The 15,952-nt window shown below is 40.9% G+C and overlaps 1 protein-coding gene across 1 annotated transcript in view; it reads right to left on the reverse strand.

Annotated features, from left to right (window-relative positions):
* Positions 1–15,391, reverse strand: part of LOC126335465 (serpin B6-like) — a 64,379-nt gene extending 48,988 nt beyond the window's left edge. Inside the window, exons 1-2 of the mRNA XM_049998776.1 lie at positions 15,125–15,391; positions 640–729 (exon numbers count right to left, since the gene is read on the reverse strand). Of these exons, the coding sequence (XP_049854733.1) occupies positions 640–717 (78 nt within the window). The 5' untranslated portion in view covers positions 718–729; positions 15,125–15,391. The remainder of the gene's footprint in view (positions 1–639; positions 730–15,124) is intronic.
* Between the last annotated feature and the right edge of the window lie 561 nt (positions 15,392–15,952).

Here is a 15,952-nt window from a genome sequence, read left to right on the forward strand (position 1 = left end):
CGCAAACTGAGGTTTGCTCAAATAGTAATGGAAATACACGTTGAGAAGGAAGGGAGATTGTACCCGACGACAAATAAGTCATTAAAGTTGAAGCCCCAAGCTTAGATCGAGGAAGGATGGGAAGGAAATCGGCCGGGACCTTTCAAAGGAACTATTCCGGCATTTACCTTATGTGATTTTGAGAAATTACGGGAAAACTAAATCTGGGGTTTCGGACGGGAATTTAAAACGGTTTTATACCATATGCGTGTCGAGTGTGGCAACCACTGTTCATCCCCACTCGATGGACATTGAGAAAATAAGGTGCAGACACGACTGGGAGACGTTATTGGGACTAACTAGAGTGAAGTGGTGTTGGCAGGACCTGTAGCCAGGTTAGTGGTTTATGCTGACAGATAAGAAAAGAACCAGGGCATAGCCTAACTGAAGATGGGTGGATGATATTAGAGAACATGCTGGAATGGCATGGAGACATGAACATAATTCATGAAAAAATATAGAGGAGACATTCCATCAGTTCATGTTCAGTAACGATAAATTAGAATGACAACTTTTTATTAATTTATTTCCTCATGAATTACACAGAATATTTTGCTTAGGATATGTCGCGAAACACCTTTTTATGTCACAAAAACTTACCTTGTAGAGGTCGAATGTAAATAAGGAGTTTGCTTGAGACATCGTCTGCAGCGCCACGTTAGCTTCTCCATCGGCCATTTTTACGTTTATCTGCACAGAGAAAGATTGTTACAAGAACTGCAGTCTGTGAGAGAAGAACTAGAAGTTATCTTGTCTGTCATGTCAGGAGATCACAGTAAAACATCAGACAGGGAACTAAGTTATACGTTTGCAGATCCGTAGCCGATGTCAGTAGCTCGCCCACGTGCGGTGGCGCTCGAGTCATAGGTAAAAGTTTAGAAATCTCGTGGTGAAAGAAAATTTCATAGCAAATCACTGGTCGGAAAGTGGAGGAGAGGCGGTCTTTATCTTGACAGTATGTGCTCTTAAGTCCAGAGAAATAAATTTAAGCTTTGCGTATAATGGAATGACACCACTCACTTAACGGCTTGTAATGAAATTAGTTCATAAATGACAAACCATTATTTTTCTTTGAAGGTGAATTATAACTTTCCCTCCCTAATTACCCAGCTAGGCATAAAATAATATAAATGTGATAAAGTGTTCTGCATTCAGGGTGACTGAGTCGAAACAGTAAAAGTCAAACGATAGGCAAGGAATGACTTTATTGCTAATATGATGCATTTCGGAATTTGTCCATCATCACATAGTTAGAAAAAATCCGATATAAAAATATTTTACAAAACATAGTAATGGACAGCATTTCACTTAGAAAGAAATCACGTGGCGCAAAATGTACTACATGTACCCAGAAATATGGCGTTTCAAGACGTATCTGAAACAAACCCTTGAATTCTAACTACACAGTGGAAGCTATAAAGAACCCTCTTACTTAATTTGGTATCGAGTTGAAGAAATGTGGGATTTCTCCAGCTTTCTTTTTGTACTCGAATATGCAAACAAATCCGTATGAATCCAAAACTACTAGTTCTTCAGTCACAAATAAAGCTCCATAAAGGTTATTTATTGATGTGTCCAATCACAGATGGATGCCAAGATCCAAATTATAAGTTTATGACATTAGGAGTGGGTCGCGATTTTAATATATGGCGATCTGACAAGCCCTGATATGGTTGTCCACCCTCAAACAACATAAGAAAAAAAAAGTAACTGATTCTAACTGGTTAATGTTCTCAAATGACCAGTTCGGGATTAGAGGGGTAAAGGCTAACCCTAGTTAGATACGAATAGTAGGTTTCTATCAAGAAATTTCTTACAAAAGTCAAGGGAATTGAAAAACAGAATCTGTACAATTACAGCGTTCGGTTAATTGTACTGATCGACTAAGTTAAAAATTAACACAATACTTATGCTCTATGCAAAAATCCCGTCCCCCATTTTCGTGACAGCAATAGTTAAATGGTTGATACTGTCTAGCCTCTTTGTTAGTAAAAACCGCCACCCCGACTGGCGCTGACGAAAAGAGAGCTCACACAACAATCTAGCGGAACTGAAAACATTTATCGCTACTGTTTTCTGTTTCTCTAGCCGCGGCACAATATATCATAAATAGTGGAGTGGAGAACATGTCTTACATCGATCTGTGGAAGACTGAACTCATCGTAGAGATGAAGTGTGATGTGCAGATGTGAAATAACTACACAGAGGACGTGAATTGCATCGACAAAATTCTACATTCGATGTTACTAATCTACAGAGTTCGTTAATGAGTCCAGACAGGATCAGACTCTCACCTCAAGTAAGTGGACATACGTGAGAATTTCAGAGTGCCTTAAGCCCCACGGAGAAATAAAATGATTTAAAGTGACCGAATTAGAACTTTCTTTGACTAAGTTTGAAAGTGATGGCTGGACGCTTTGTCAGCAATGTATCTAAGAAGCTATATGCTCTCCAGCAACGTGTGTCGGCTGGACACTCACCGCAGAGATCCCACAATATATTCTGCCTCGATGTTAGCAAATCTTGGTTCACTAATGCGGACTCGCGACTTAGCAAATGACGCCCTTCGTTACAACCTGATTTCTTCTCACACTTTGTAGACATAAAACAGCGTCCAACCCCGAGCTGTTTATAAAAAGTGATCTAGAAACTTCCCGAACAACTGAAAGCACTATGTGCCTGAAAAGGTGTCCCGTATACAGCAGCAGTACTGTGCTTTGCATTCTGCGTAGCAAGAATTCTTAACCGTTGACTCTGTGTGGTGACAGGAGTTGAAAAAACTGCAGGCAACACTTATTAGATCGCTTCCTTTACTGCCCCCTTTCAACTTTCGACTGCACCCCCGATAATACGAGACGATGCTCGCTGGGCCGCTCCACAGGAAAGCTTTCAGGCAAGCTGTAAAGTTCCGCCATTTGGACTCTGAAAAACAACTCCTAACTCACACCCCACCTGCTCGAAGTCCGTAGCTTCCTCAGACTCCCTTGCTTCCATCTCAGTTCACAAATTACTTTTGTAAAACACGCTGTACCACAGTTGTTAGTGTAAGGCTGTCATTTATCAACCAATACGATTAATAAGTTGATAGCCCCACCTAATCTTCGATCCCAAATGTTATGAATATGTTACTCTAATCGACTAAATTAATTATATAAATTGATCATATAAGGAGGCAAAATACCGCCCCCTTACAAAATTAACAGTTTCTGCAATGCTAAACTGAAAGCTGCATTCACTTTTGAGGAAACGTCATCCATCAAAAACAGCTGCAAGATAGCGATGTTAAAAGAAACTAAAATTTCGCATGCGACGGTAATGGCATTCCTGGATATAACCAGTTTGTGAACTAGTGTTCGAGAGGAAGAGACTCTGAACATCATAAGATTGGATCTTCTTAAGCGTATAAAACTTACTGTAGGAGAAACTATTGAAGTATTATAACTTTTGCGTATAACGCTAGCCTTTAACTGTTTCACTTTTAATGGTAAGACTTATCTTCAAAAGGATGGCTATATGGTCTTTTGGTTGACTTTTCATTAACTAGCCAAGAAGGAAATTCTTTGCAAATAATAGGCCAGTGTAGCATCAACGTGACAGACATGCTCTTTATTCCAGTATTTATAGTGATACATGCGCTACTAGTTGAGACATAGGCAACCGTAATGATGGAGGTTTTAGTAACAAAGAGGCTACACAGTATCAGTCATCTAACTGATCCTATAATGAAAACGGCGGACGCGATTTTTGTATGTATATATAACCAGACACACGCACACACACACACACACACACTTACACACACACACACACACACACACATATATATATATATATATATATATATATATATATATATATATATATATATATATAACGTGTGATTCTTTGATTTACAAAGAATTACGTAAACTATTGAAATGTTACATATAATGCTAGTTTTTAACTCTTTTGTAGAGAATTATGTCAGTGTCTGATAATATTTTTGAGCCAGTTAGAGAAACAGAATCAGGACTTGGCATACGCGTTCAAACTATTGCATTGAACAATATGCTTCACTTTCGAGTTCGAATCAAATAGAAGCTTTAACTACTTACATATGAATATTAATAGCCAATATATTTGCTTTTGTTTACACCTTTCCAGAAAACCATCCTCCACTGATGTAGTTATTAATGTGGACTCTAACTTCTCGCGCACTCATAAGCATGCTTTCTTTCTGTCAGTATTCATCACGTTAGCTAAACTTAAGCACAGTATGCCTTAAAAAATCGATATAATCTCACCAATAGGTCTGAAAAATGGTTATACTGGAAATCCTATACAGAGCATTTGTAAATCGGTTTTCAATAGAAGGAAAATTCTATTCATGATCGTCCCAAGAGTCCTCCTAAATTTCCATCTATATCTTATACGGGGCATTTCTGTGAACGAATTGACAATGCTTTCAAATAATACCGCTGTGGGTTGTTATTTGAGTCATAATAAGTATCGTTTAGATGCGATTGAAAAATCTCTAACAATCTTCCACATAGAGCGAAAAGCTAAGACCTAGACATTACGGAAGAAATTGTGATTTATAAGCATATTAATGTCAACCAAAACGCAGTTTGAATAAACAGATCCGCTCCCATAGGAAACCGTTCTTTAGTATTTTTCAGGATTTGTTATCAGTGTGTCTGTGTGGCACCAACCTCTGTTTCTGATAATCGATCCTGTTTCCGTTTAATTTTCTTATAATGTACTTCCCTTGTCCTTTCCTTCCTCCCTTTTTTCATCCCTCCTCTCACTTGTACTGTCTGTGTTTGTACTTTACGGCTGGGATGCACGCTTACATTTTGTATTTTATACTTTCAGTTTACAACTTCTGTAAAGGTTTATGAGACGCTACGATTTTAAAGTTTGACGGTACATGGCAACAAGTAACGTTTCCCCTGTTTTTATAAAATACTGGTTTCCTCCGCTTCTTCCTCGCACTGCCCCCTCCCCCTCCAATTTCTATCGCCTGTGTTTTATATTTTACGGTTGAGATGTACGATTACACTATGTACTTTATACTCTGAGTTTATAGATTTTGTAAAGGGTCAAAGACGCTGCCATTTTAACGTTTGACATCACATGTAACCAGATCATATTTCCTGGTTTTGTATGGAGATGACGTGTAAACGCACACGACTGATTTTGGTTATACGAAGTATTTCCCATATTTCATAAAAAAGTGGTTGTGATCGCTAGCAGAATATTCTTCTATTAGATGTAAGCGCAGTGACGCATATTGGGTACTTTCTGGAACCGTATTCGAGTATTACAGACGGACTGTTCTACTTTTAACGAAAATATTGTATTCCCCTTCACCTGTCTTACTAACTGTATTTAAATTTGTGGCATATGTTTGTATTGATATTTCATATTTTAATTTTATTTCGCGTGTCATAAGGTATAGTTGTTGTGATTGTGCGTAGCTTTTGACGATTTGTGGGGCCGCGTAATAATCTTGAATTTAAACAAATATTTCGTGCAACCTTTTGTCACTGAAAATTCGTCTACAATTTTTAAAGAAAATATTTCTATTATAATAAGTCGGTTAACAGCCATTGGACATTCAGCGTAATAAATGCACATTAGCTGATGATCTTTGGCGCCACTATATATTTTGTAACACCACAAGGTGGAAGAATGTCTTCTTCGTCCGCACCAGGTGATTTCACTCAAAGTGGAGTGCTGAAGCTATCCATTACTATATTTTATAAATATTTTTGGATTTAATTTTTTGTAAATATCTGATGATGGATAAATTCAGAAACCCGTCATATTAGAAATAAAGTAATTTCTTGCCCGATGTCTGTCTTTTACCGTTGCGACCAAGACAGTCTGGCTGCAGAATTACTGATTATTCTAATATTATCACCTGCATCCTGCATGACTTTATATCACACTTAAATTACGTCAGTTTTTGCTACATGATATGGCTTTTCGACAATGTATAACATGGAATAACATTATGAATAAAATTATAAGAACTGCTCCAGAATAGTAAATTCTGAGCAGATTTTCGTTCTACAGTACTGTCATGAAATGCACTACAAGAAAGTGGTTGCGTCAGATAGTCTTATTTACATCGTGAAGGCTTCTTCACGTAGCTTCGCTTGCGTACACATATGTTTCACACACTTTGTACACATCTTTCCTGTGTATTTGTAGCTAATTTCGTCCTACCGTTTTATCTGAATGCTGAGGAAATGTAGTTCTGTCTAGGTAAGACGTGTTCAAAAAGTCGTTGGCAAGTGTCTGATGCTCCACGGTATTACGATATGCGACTCCTGAGAGGTAATTAAATGTGTGTTATTGAGCCGTGTGGCATGAGCTTTGGCATCCAAACACTCGGACAAATTTATTGGATTAAGCTGTAGCGCTCTTTATCGCAACTTGGGTGACGCAATGAACGTAAGAGACCGATTACATTTCCAAGCCAACTAAATGCACGAAAAAAATGCCGAGAGGTAGTTCTTTAACATTTTTTCATGTCATCCCTTCTGATTCCCACCCCATATCACCGGGCAAAAAGCGTATCTTGTTCCTACAGTATTTTTATACACGTACTGAGTCATGTACATGGCATATTTGATAGAAATCGCTACAGGCGTTCCTTAATTGTGCTTTTATTCCACCCATTTTCAACTCTGAACCATAGGGTTGATAAATGTATCTTACTGTCACAATCTTTTTCTTTTTTTTCCATTTGCCGAATGATATGTGTGCCAAGTTTGGCAGAAACTGCTTCGGGCGTCGCCCTACTCCGAAAACTATGGTTTCCATACTAATATCGTTCCATCTCGAATATTTTTACGTGTAATGGCTCCTCACCGCATACGCCAATCCGTGCCACTAGAGGTGATAAGAGTATATTATCCCAACAGTATTTTTATAGGAATAATTACATTATACAAATAATGAGTATTGCATATACAAAATTTTGTTGACACTACTCTACACGTTAGCGACTTATGCTTCTGTCGCGAAACATTTTCACTCACGACACTCACCTATTACGGGAGATAGGTAGATTGCAACCGGCAGATGTATCTACTTTGGTTGAAGCCGACGCACTGGTTTAGGATATGAGGAAATTGTACACAAACATACAACGATTTTTGCACATATGTCGATATGTGTAACAGAAACAGATAATGAAGCATGATTTTAAAAAATTCTGTGCTGTAACTATTTCTCGCCCTGAATCCTGTTCTGTACTACAGACGCTGGTGAACAGCATGACCTACGTGAGTAAATGGCAGAAGAGAAACTAAAGCAAAAGCTCCGCTGGAAACCATACGTATTCATGGAAAATGGTTTAATTTAGAAATGCGTTACACACCGTAAAAGAAACATTGTTTTGTATTGGTTAAAAACAGTCTTGGTTGCAATTTTAGTTTTTTATTTTTCAACGACGCGTTAAGTCTCATTTAGGCATCTTTAGGTTATCTTCATTTGGTATTTTTTAGAAGAATCCTTTAGTCAGTCTAGCCAAAGGGCATCGTCAAATACACTCCTGGAAATTGAAATAAGAACACCGTGAATTCATTGTCCCAGGAAGGGGAAACTTTATTGACACATTCCTGGGGTCAGATACATCACATGATCACACTGACAGAACCACAGGCACATAGACACAGGCAACAGAGCATGCACAATGTCGGCACTAGTACAGTATATATCCACCTTTCGCAGCAATGCAGGCTGCTATTCTCCCATGGAGACGATCGTAGAGATGCTGGATGTAGTCCTGTGGAACGGCTTGCCATGCCATTTCCACCTGGCGCCTCAGTTGGACCAGCGTTTGTGCTGGACGTGCAGACCGCATGAGACGACGCTTCATCCAGTCCCAAACATGCTCAATGGGGGACAGACAGATCCGGAGATCTTGCTGGACAGGGTAGTTGACTTACACCTTCTAGAGCACGTTGGGTGGCACGGGATACATGCGGACGTGCATTGTCCTGTTGGAACAGCAAGTTCCCTTGCCGGTCTAGGAATGGTAGAACGACGGGTTCGATGACGGTTTGGATGTACCGTGCACTATTCAGTGTCCCCTCGACGATCACCAGAGGTGTACGGCCAGTGTAGGAGATCGCTCCCCACACCATGATGCCGGGTGTTGGCCCTGTGTGCCTCGGTCGTATGCAGTCCTGATTGTGGCGCTCACCTGCACGGCGCCAAACACGCATACGACCATCACTGCCACCAAGGCAGAAGCAACTCTCATCGCTGAAGACGACACGTCTCCATTCGTCCCTCCATTCACGCCTGTCGCGACACCACTGGAGGCGGGCTGCACGATGTTGGGGCGTGAGCGGAAGACGGCCTAACGGTGTGCGGGACCGTAGCCCAGCTTCGTGGAGACGGTTGCGAATGGTCCTCGCCGATACCCCAGGAGCAACAGTGTCCCTAATTTGCTGGGAAGTGGCGGTGCGGTCCCCTACGGCACTGCGTAGGATCCTACGGTCTTGGCGTGCATCCGTGCGTCGCTGCGGTCCGGTCCCAGGTCGACGGGAACGTGCACCTTCCGCCGACCACTGGCGACAACATCGATGTGCTGTGGAGACCTCACGCCCCACGTGTTGAGCAATTCGGCGGTACGTCCACCCGGCCTCCCTCATGCCCACTATACGCCCTCGCTCAAAGTCCGTCAACTGCACATACGGTTCACGTCCACGACGTCGCGGCATGCTACCAGTGTTAAAGACTGCGATGGAGCTCCGTATGCCACGGCAAACTGGCTGACACTGACGGCGGCGGTGCACAAATGCTGCGCAGCTAGCGCCATTCGACGGCCAACACCGCGGTTCCTGGTGTGTCCGCTGTGCCGTGCGTGTGATCATTGCTTGTACAGCCCTCTCGCAGTGTCCGGAGCAAGTATGGTGGGTCGGACACACCGGTGTCAATGTGTTCTTTTTTCCATTTCCAGGAGTGTACATCAGGCCAACATCGCCTTTGTTAAACTCAGTAAAAACTGATTAGGAATGAACTATTATTTTAACATTATGGCAGGTGTCATTGTACTCACAGACTTTCGACACTAAGTAAGCGCACAGTATTAAGATTTTCTGAGTGAATGTAAAATTGGAAAATTGGAAATTCGTGGTAAGATCCTATGGGGCCAAACTGCTGAGGTCTTCGGTCTCTAAGCTTACACACTATTTAATCTGACAAACTAACAATGACAACACACACACCGATGTCCTAGGGAGGACTCGAACCTCCGACGGAGGGCGCCGTGCGAACAGTGACAAGGCGCCTAAGACCGAGCGGCTACACCGCGCGGCTGTGAATGTAAGCTCGTGCGAGTCATACAACAGAAAAAATAATTTTTTTAAAGGCTGTATTAAGGGATTGCAATAGAACATTTGTCTGTTTTTCTACGTAATCTCCCTTAAGTTTCATACACCTGAGCCAGCTCTGGACAAGCTTCTGAATCCCACGTGCAAAGCGTTCTAGGGGGCCTGCGAGTAACCAGTTACGCAATGCTATATATATATATATATATATATATATATATATATATATATATATATATATATTACGAGTGGAATTTGAAGGTGCCCAAATTACGTAACTCAATAATATTCATTCAATTATGTAATTATTTCTTAAAAAGATGATAATTATGTAAAACAGAGACAATATTTGTCTCAGATTCTTTGTTAATCTATATCATTCTTTTCTTTTGTTTTGTACCCTTTTGCCGTCTTCTTCTGATGTACGACGCCGATGCAAGACGCGAATCGATTTGAGGTCTGTTGATGAAAAACATTTAACGTAAAATTATTGTACTTTTATGTTAATTTGCTGGTAAAAAACAAATAGACCTAAATGTGTTAAAAGTATTTATGATTCATTATTGAAAAATCACTTCCTCTTTTAATTATAATTTTGTGTTAATTGTTTTACCAAAGCTGCAAGAAGCTCAGCCATTGTTAGTTGCGATTATATAGCACTTCGTCTGTACTTCTGGTCGAAATATCAAGGGTTTGTGTTAAACTAATTTGCAAAACAGTATTAATAATTTTTTGGTGGCATCAATTTAAATGATTAATTCTTTATTGAGCAAAGGAAAATCTTAATTAAAAAAGAAATCCTCTATCTTTTGTTGGCCGCCATCTTAACTTTTATCTCAGCGGCAAATTTAAATTACTTGAAAGTGCAAACAATATTCCGATGTGTAAGAGGTAAATGTGCACCGGTGGTATTGAACTCTATTTATAAAAGCAAAAAATTCAATCGAATCAGACCGTTAAGAACAGTTCTGATGGTATTTATTGTTGAACTACATTTCATTTCTGTTGTATGAGGCCAAAATTAAACTACGTACGAATCACGGAGGAAAATATTTCTGGTGGCATACGCCAGTGTTGTGTGCGGGTGGTATTCTGTGGTTCCTTTTCATAATCAATTAGCTAAGAATAATTAAATCCATTGAAGACAAAAATTATAAAAGCTCTGATGTACGATCTGTAATTTTAGTGATATGAACACAACTTACAGTCAACATTATTACACTACATCAGGTGGAATTCTAGTGCAATTTGAACAGAATAATAATCCGGGAGAAGTTGTAGTATGAATATTGCATTATACATGTGTATAATATTGTCATTATCATTTACAATCTTTATCATTTACAATCTTTCCCGAGGGCATGCAGCTTTACTGTATGATTAAATGATGATGGCGTCCTCTTGGGTAAAATATTCCGGAAGTAAAATAGTCCCCCATTCGGATCTCCGGGCGGGGACTACTCAAGAGGATGTCGTTATCAGGAGAAAGAAAACTGGCGTTCTACGGATCGGAGCGTGGAATGTCAGATCACTTAATCGTGCAGGTAGGTTAGAAAATTTAAAAAGGGAAATGGATAGGTTAAAGTTAGATATAGTGGGAATCAGTGAAGTTCGGTGGCAGGAGGAACAAGACTTTTGGTCAGGCGAATACGGGGTTATAAATACAAAGTCAAATAGGGGTAATGCAGGAGTAGGTTTAATAATGAATAAAAAAATAGGAATGCGGGTAAGCTACTAAAAACAGCATAGTGAACGCATTATTGTGGCCAAGATAAATATGAAGCTTACGCCTACTACAGTAGTACAAGTTTATATGCCAACTAGCTCTGCAGATGACGAAGAAATTAAAGACATGTATGACGAAATAAAAGAAATTATTCAGATAGTGAAGGGAGAAGAAAATTTAATAGTCATGGGTGACTGGAATTCAGTAGTAGGAAAACGGAGAGAAGGAAACGTAGTAGGTGAATATGGATTGGTGGTAAGAAATGAAAGAGGACGCCGCCTGGTAGAATTTTGCACAGAGCATAACTTAATCATAGCTAACACTTGGTTCAAGAATCATGAAAGGAGGTTTTATACATGGAAGAAGCCTGGAGATACTGACAGATTTCAGATAGATTATATAATGGTAAGACATAGATTTAGGAACCAGGTTTTAAATTGTAAGACATTTCCAGAGACAGATGTGCAATCTGACCACAGTCCATTGGTTATGAACTGTAGATTAAAACTGAAGAAACTGCAAAAAGGGGGGAAGTTAAGGAAATGGGATCTCGATAAACTGACTAAACCAGAGGTTGTACAGAGTTTCAGGGAGAGCGTAAGGGAACAAATGGCAGGAATGGGGGAAAGAAATACAGTAGAAGAAGAATGGGTAGCTTTGAGGGATGAAATAGTGAAGGCAGCAGAGGATCAAGTAGGTAAAAAGACGAGGGCTAGTAGAAATCCTTGAGTAACAGAAGAAATATTGAATTTCATTGATGAAAGGAGAAAATATACAATGTAGTAAATGAAGCAGGCAAAAAGGAATACAGACGTGTTAAAAATGAGATCGACAGGAAGTGCAAAGTGGCTAAGCAGGAATGGCTAGAGCACAAATGTAGAGGCTTATCTCACTAGGGGTAAGATAGATACTACCTACAGGAAAATTAAAGAGATATTTGGAGATAAGAGAACCACTTGTATGAACATCAAGAGCTCAGATGGAAACCCAGTTCTAAGCAAAGCAGGGAAAGCAGAAAGGTGGAAGGAGTATATAGAGGGTCTATACAAGGGCGATGTACTTGAGGACAATATTATGGAAATGGAAGAGGATGTAGATGTAGATATAATGGGATATACGATACTGCGTGAAGAGTTTGACAGAGCACTGAAAGACCTGAGTCGAAACAAGGCCCCCGGAGTAGACAACATTCCATTAGAACTACTGACGGCCTTGGGAGTGCCAGTCCTAACAAAACTCTACCATCTGGTGAGCAAGATGTAGGAGACAGGCGAAATACCCTCAGACTTCAAGAAGAATATAATAATTCCAATCCCAAAGAAAGTAAGTGTTGACAGATGTGAAAATTACCGAACTATCAGTTTAATAAGTCACAGCTGCAAAATACTAACACTAATTCTTTACAGACGAATGGGAAAACTAGTAGAAGCCGACCTCGGGGAAGATCAGTTTGGATTCCGTAGAAATGTTGCAACACGTGAGGCAATACTGTCCCTACGACTTATCTTATAAGCTAGATTAAGGAAGGGCAAACCTACGTTTCTAGCATTTGTAGACTTAGAGAAAGCTTTTGACAATATTGATTGGAATACTCTCTTTCAATTTCTGAAGGTACCAGGGGTAAAATACAGGGAGCGAAAGGCTATTTACAATTTGTACAGAAACCAGATGGCAGTTATAAGAGTCGAGGGACATGAAAGGGAAGCAGTGGTTGGGAAGGGAGTGAGACAGGGTTGTAGCCTCTCCCCAATGTTAATCAATCTGTATGTTGAGCGGGCAGTGAATGAAACAAAAGAAAAATTCGGGGTAGGTAATAAAATCCATGGAGAAGAAATTAAAATGTTGAGGTTCGCCGATGACATCGTAATTCTGTCAGAGATAGCTAAGGACTTGGAAGAGCAGTTGAATGGAATGGACTGTGTCTTGAAAGGAGGATATAAGATGAACATCAGCAAAAGCAAAACGAGGATAATGGAATGTAGTCGAATTAAGTCGGGTGATACTGAGAGAATTAGATTAGGAAATGAGATACTTAAAATAGCAAAGGAGTTTTGCTATTTGGGGAGCAAAATAACTGATGATGGTCAAAGTAGAGAGGATATAAAATGTAGACTGGCAATGGCAAGGAAAGCGTTTCTGAAGAAGAGAAATTTGTTAACATCGAGTATAGATTTAAGTGTCAGGAAGTCATTTCTGAAAGTGTTTGTATGGAGTGTAGCCATGTATGGAAGTGAAACATGGACGATAAATAGTTTGGACAAGAAGAGAATAGAAGCTTTAGAAATGTGGTGCTACAGAAGAATGCTGAAGATTAGGTGGGTAGATCACATAACTAATGAGGAAGTATTGAATAGGATTGGGGAGAAGAGAAATTTGTGGCACAACTTGACCAGAAGAAGGAATCGGTTGGTAGGACATGTTCTGAGGCATCAAGGAGCACCAATTTAGTATTAGAGGGCAGTGTGGAGGGTAAAAATCGTAGAGGGAGACCAAGAGATGACTACACTAAGCAGATTCAGAAGGATGTAGGTTGCAGTAGGTACTGGGAGATGAAGAAGCTTGCACAAGATAGAGTAGCATGGAGAGCTGCATCAAACCAGTCTCAGGACTGAAGACCACAACAACAACAACATCATTTACAAAATCAAAACAATGTAACTGCTAAATAACAGAGTGAATTGAAACCGCAGAATACTATAGAGTATCATATCATCCATATTCATTGCATTTGTCCATGTTGATGATACGCTATACCGCCACACACCAAACCTTCATCTCCCGTTACAGTAGGGTGAGGAAGTGCCTCCCCTTGCGTCTCGTACTCTCGCAGAAGCACCCTGCGCACATCCATGCGTCTTTCATTTTTGATGTCAAGTGTTTTGGAACCCATCTCAACTACAGTTTCTTGAATATCAGTACGACACGAATAATATGTCGGACACTGATGTTCATCACTGCTGTAAAATCACTAATCGTAATATGCTTGTTTTCCTGTATCAAATGGCTCTGAGGACTATGGGACTTAACATCTATGGTCATCAGTCCCCTAGAACTTAGAACTACTTAAACCTAGCTAACCTAAGGACATCACACAACACCCAGCCATCACGAGGCAGAGGAAATCCCTGACCCCGTCGGGAATTGATCCCGGGAACCCGGGCGTGGGAAGCGAGAACGCTACCGCACGACCACCAGATGCGAACATTTCCTGTATCAACTCACAAACTCTCTCAATGTTGTTCCCCGTGACTACACAGAGCGTTCTGGTCGTGGTGAATGTTCAACACTCGTTATATCCCTCGTGGACTTCATTCTGACTAACTCAACTTTCAGCGTGTTGCACTGATATCCGATGGTGAATTTCCATTAGTCTGAACCCTTCAGCTAACAGAGATCTAATGACACTTCGCTACTCCACTTTGGTGCAAACCGGTGAGGATGCCGCCATCTTTTGTAACTAATTCCCAGCACCCCGTTCGTGAGTCCGTTCAAGGCCCATCGATAACAATTCTAGGAAAAAAATATCATAAACTTTGTCGAAGTTTTATAATCTTTTTTAATACATTATTTCCGTTTATTTATTGAACAGACCTTGTACATGCCGCTGGCAGCTTGCCTCATTACAGAAAATGATTTAGTTTGTAAGACTAGCAGCATTAAGTAGGATTATTAAAATAATCACGGACTTCAGTATATCTCCAACTATAGCTGCTCCTAGGCGTAATGTGCGATCAATTGTTGAGAATGACAAAATATGGAAAATAAAAGTATTCAGGAAGGCGTTATTGGATGTAACTCAGTCGAGATTTTCTCTTCGCTCTAGAGAACAAGAGGCAGGAGTTAAGGCTCCCTAACATGTTTAACTTAATGTTCTCGTGAACTATGTACTAGGGTATTCAATCTCTGAAGACAAGCTACTTAAATACAACACATCTGATTCGTACATATCGATGGCAGGCCACGATGTGCTCCATTCAGTTGGCACCTTGTGCCTACCCTCAACACGCTCACGGCCTGCAGTACGTACCTGGACGCGCTCACGGTGATCCTATGTCTGCGCTGCCGCGGAACACAATTGCAGTTCGCCTACAGCGCTGTGGTATTTTAAAACGCCGGCTACAGCTCATCTTGTTTTTTTGTGGAAGTGACATATGACCTCTTCCCTGACCGCAAACGGCTGTAGGCTTGTGACGCAACAGAGTCCCTGAAAGCCCCGCTAATGACGCGATGCGGGTTGCCGGTCTCACGGGGCCGCACAGCACGACTCCAGATAATACGCGGCTACACTCCTGCTCCAGGTGACCTCCCACTTGGAACGGCATAGTAACTTCAACGTATTGCTATTTTTGTACTTATCACTGAACGCGCAAAGCAGGAAACTCCATCTTTTCTGTATAATCTGCACGTTGACATACCTGCCCGTCACTCCAGGCCAATGTGCACGGTGTTCGGAAATACCTGTTACAGACTTCTAGGACTTGCAGAAAAGAGTGAGTACTTAATATTTTGAATAAGAACGCATGTCCGGAACTACAGCCGTTTTAAAACAGGTGTACTAGGTAAGTATGCAACGGGGTAGTCAAGGGAAGGGGGGGGGGGGTAGTTGGTTGGTTGGTTGGTTGGTTGTTTTGGGGAAGGAGACCAGACAGCGTGGTCACCGGTCTCATCGGATTAGGGAAAGATGGGGAAAAACGTCGGCCGTGCCCTTTCAGAGGAACCATCCCGGCATTTGCCTGGAGTGATTTAGCGAAATCACCGAAAACCCAAATCAGGATGTCCGGACGCGGGATTGAACCGTCGTCCTCCCGAATGCGAGTCCAGTGTCTAACCACTGCGCCACCTCGCTCGGTGGGGG

Source organism: Schistocerca gregaria, chromosome 2 (assembly GCF_023897955.1).
Source record: "Schistocerca gregaria isolate iqSchGreg1 chromosome 2, iqSchGreg1.2, whole genome shotgun sequence".
Lineage (NCBI taxonomy): Eukaryota > Metazoa > Arthropoda > Insecta > Orthoptera > Acrididae > Schistocerca > Schistocerca gregaria.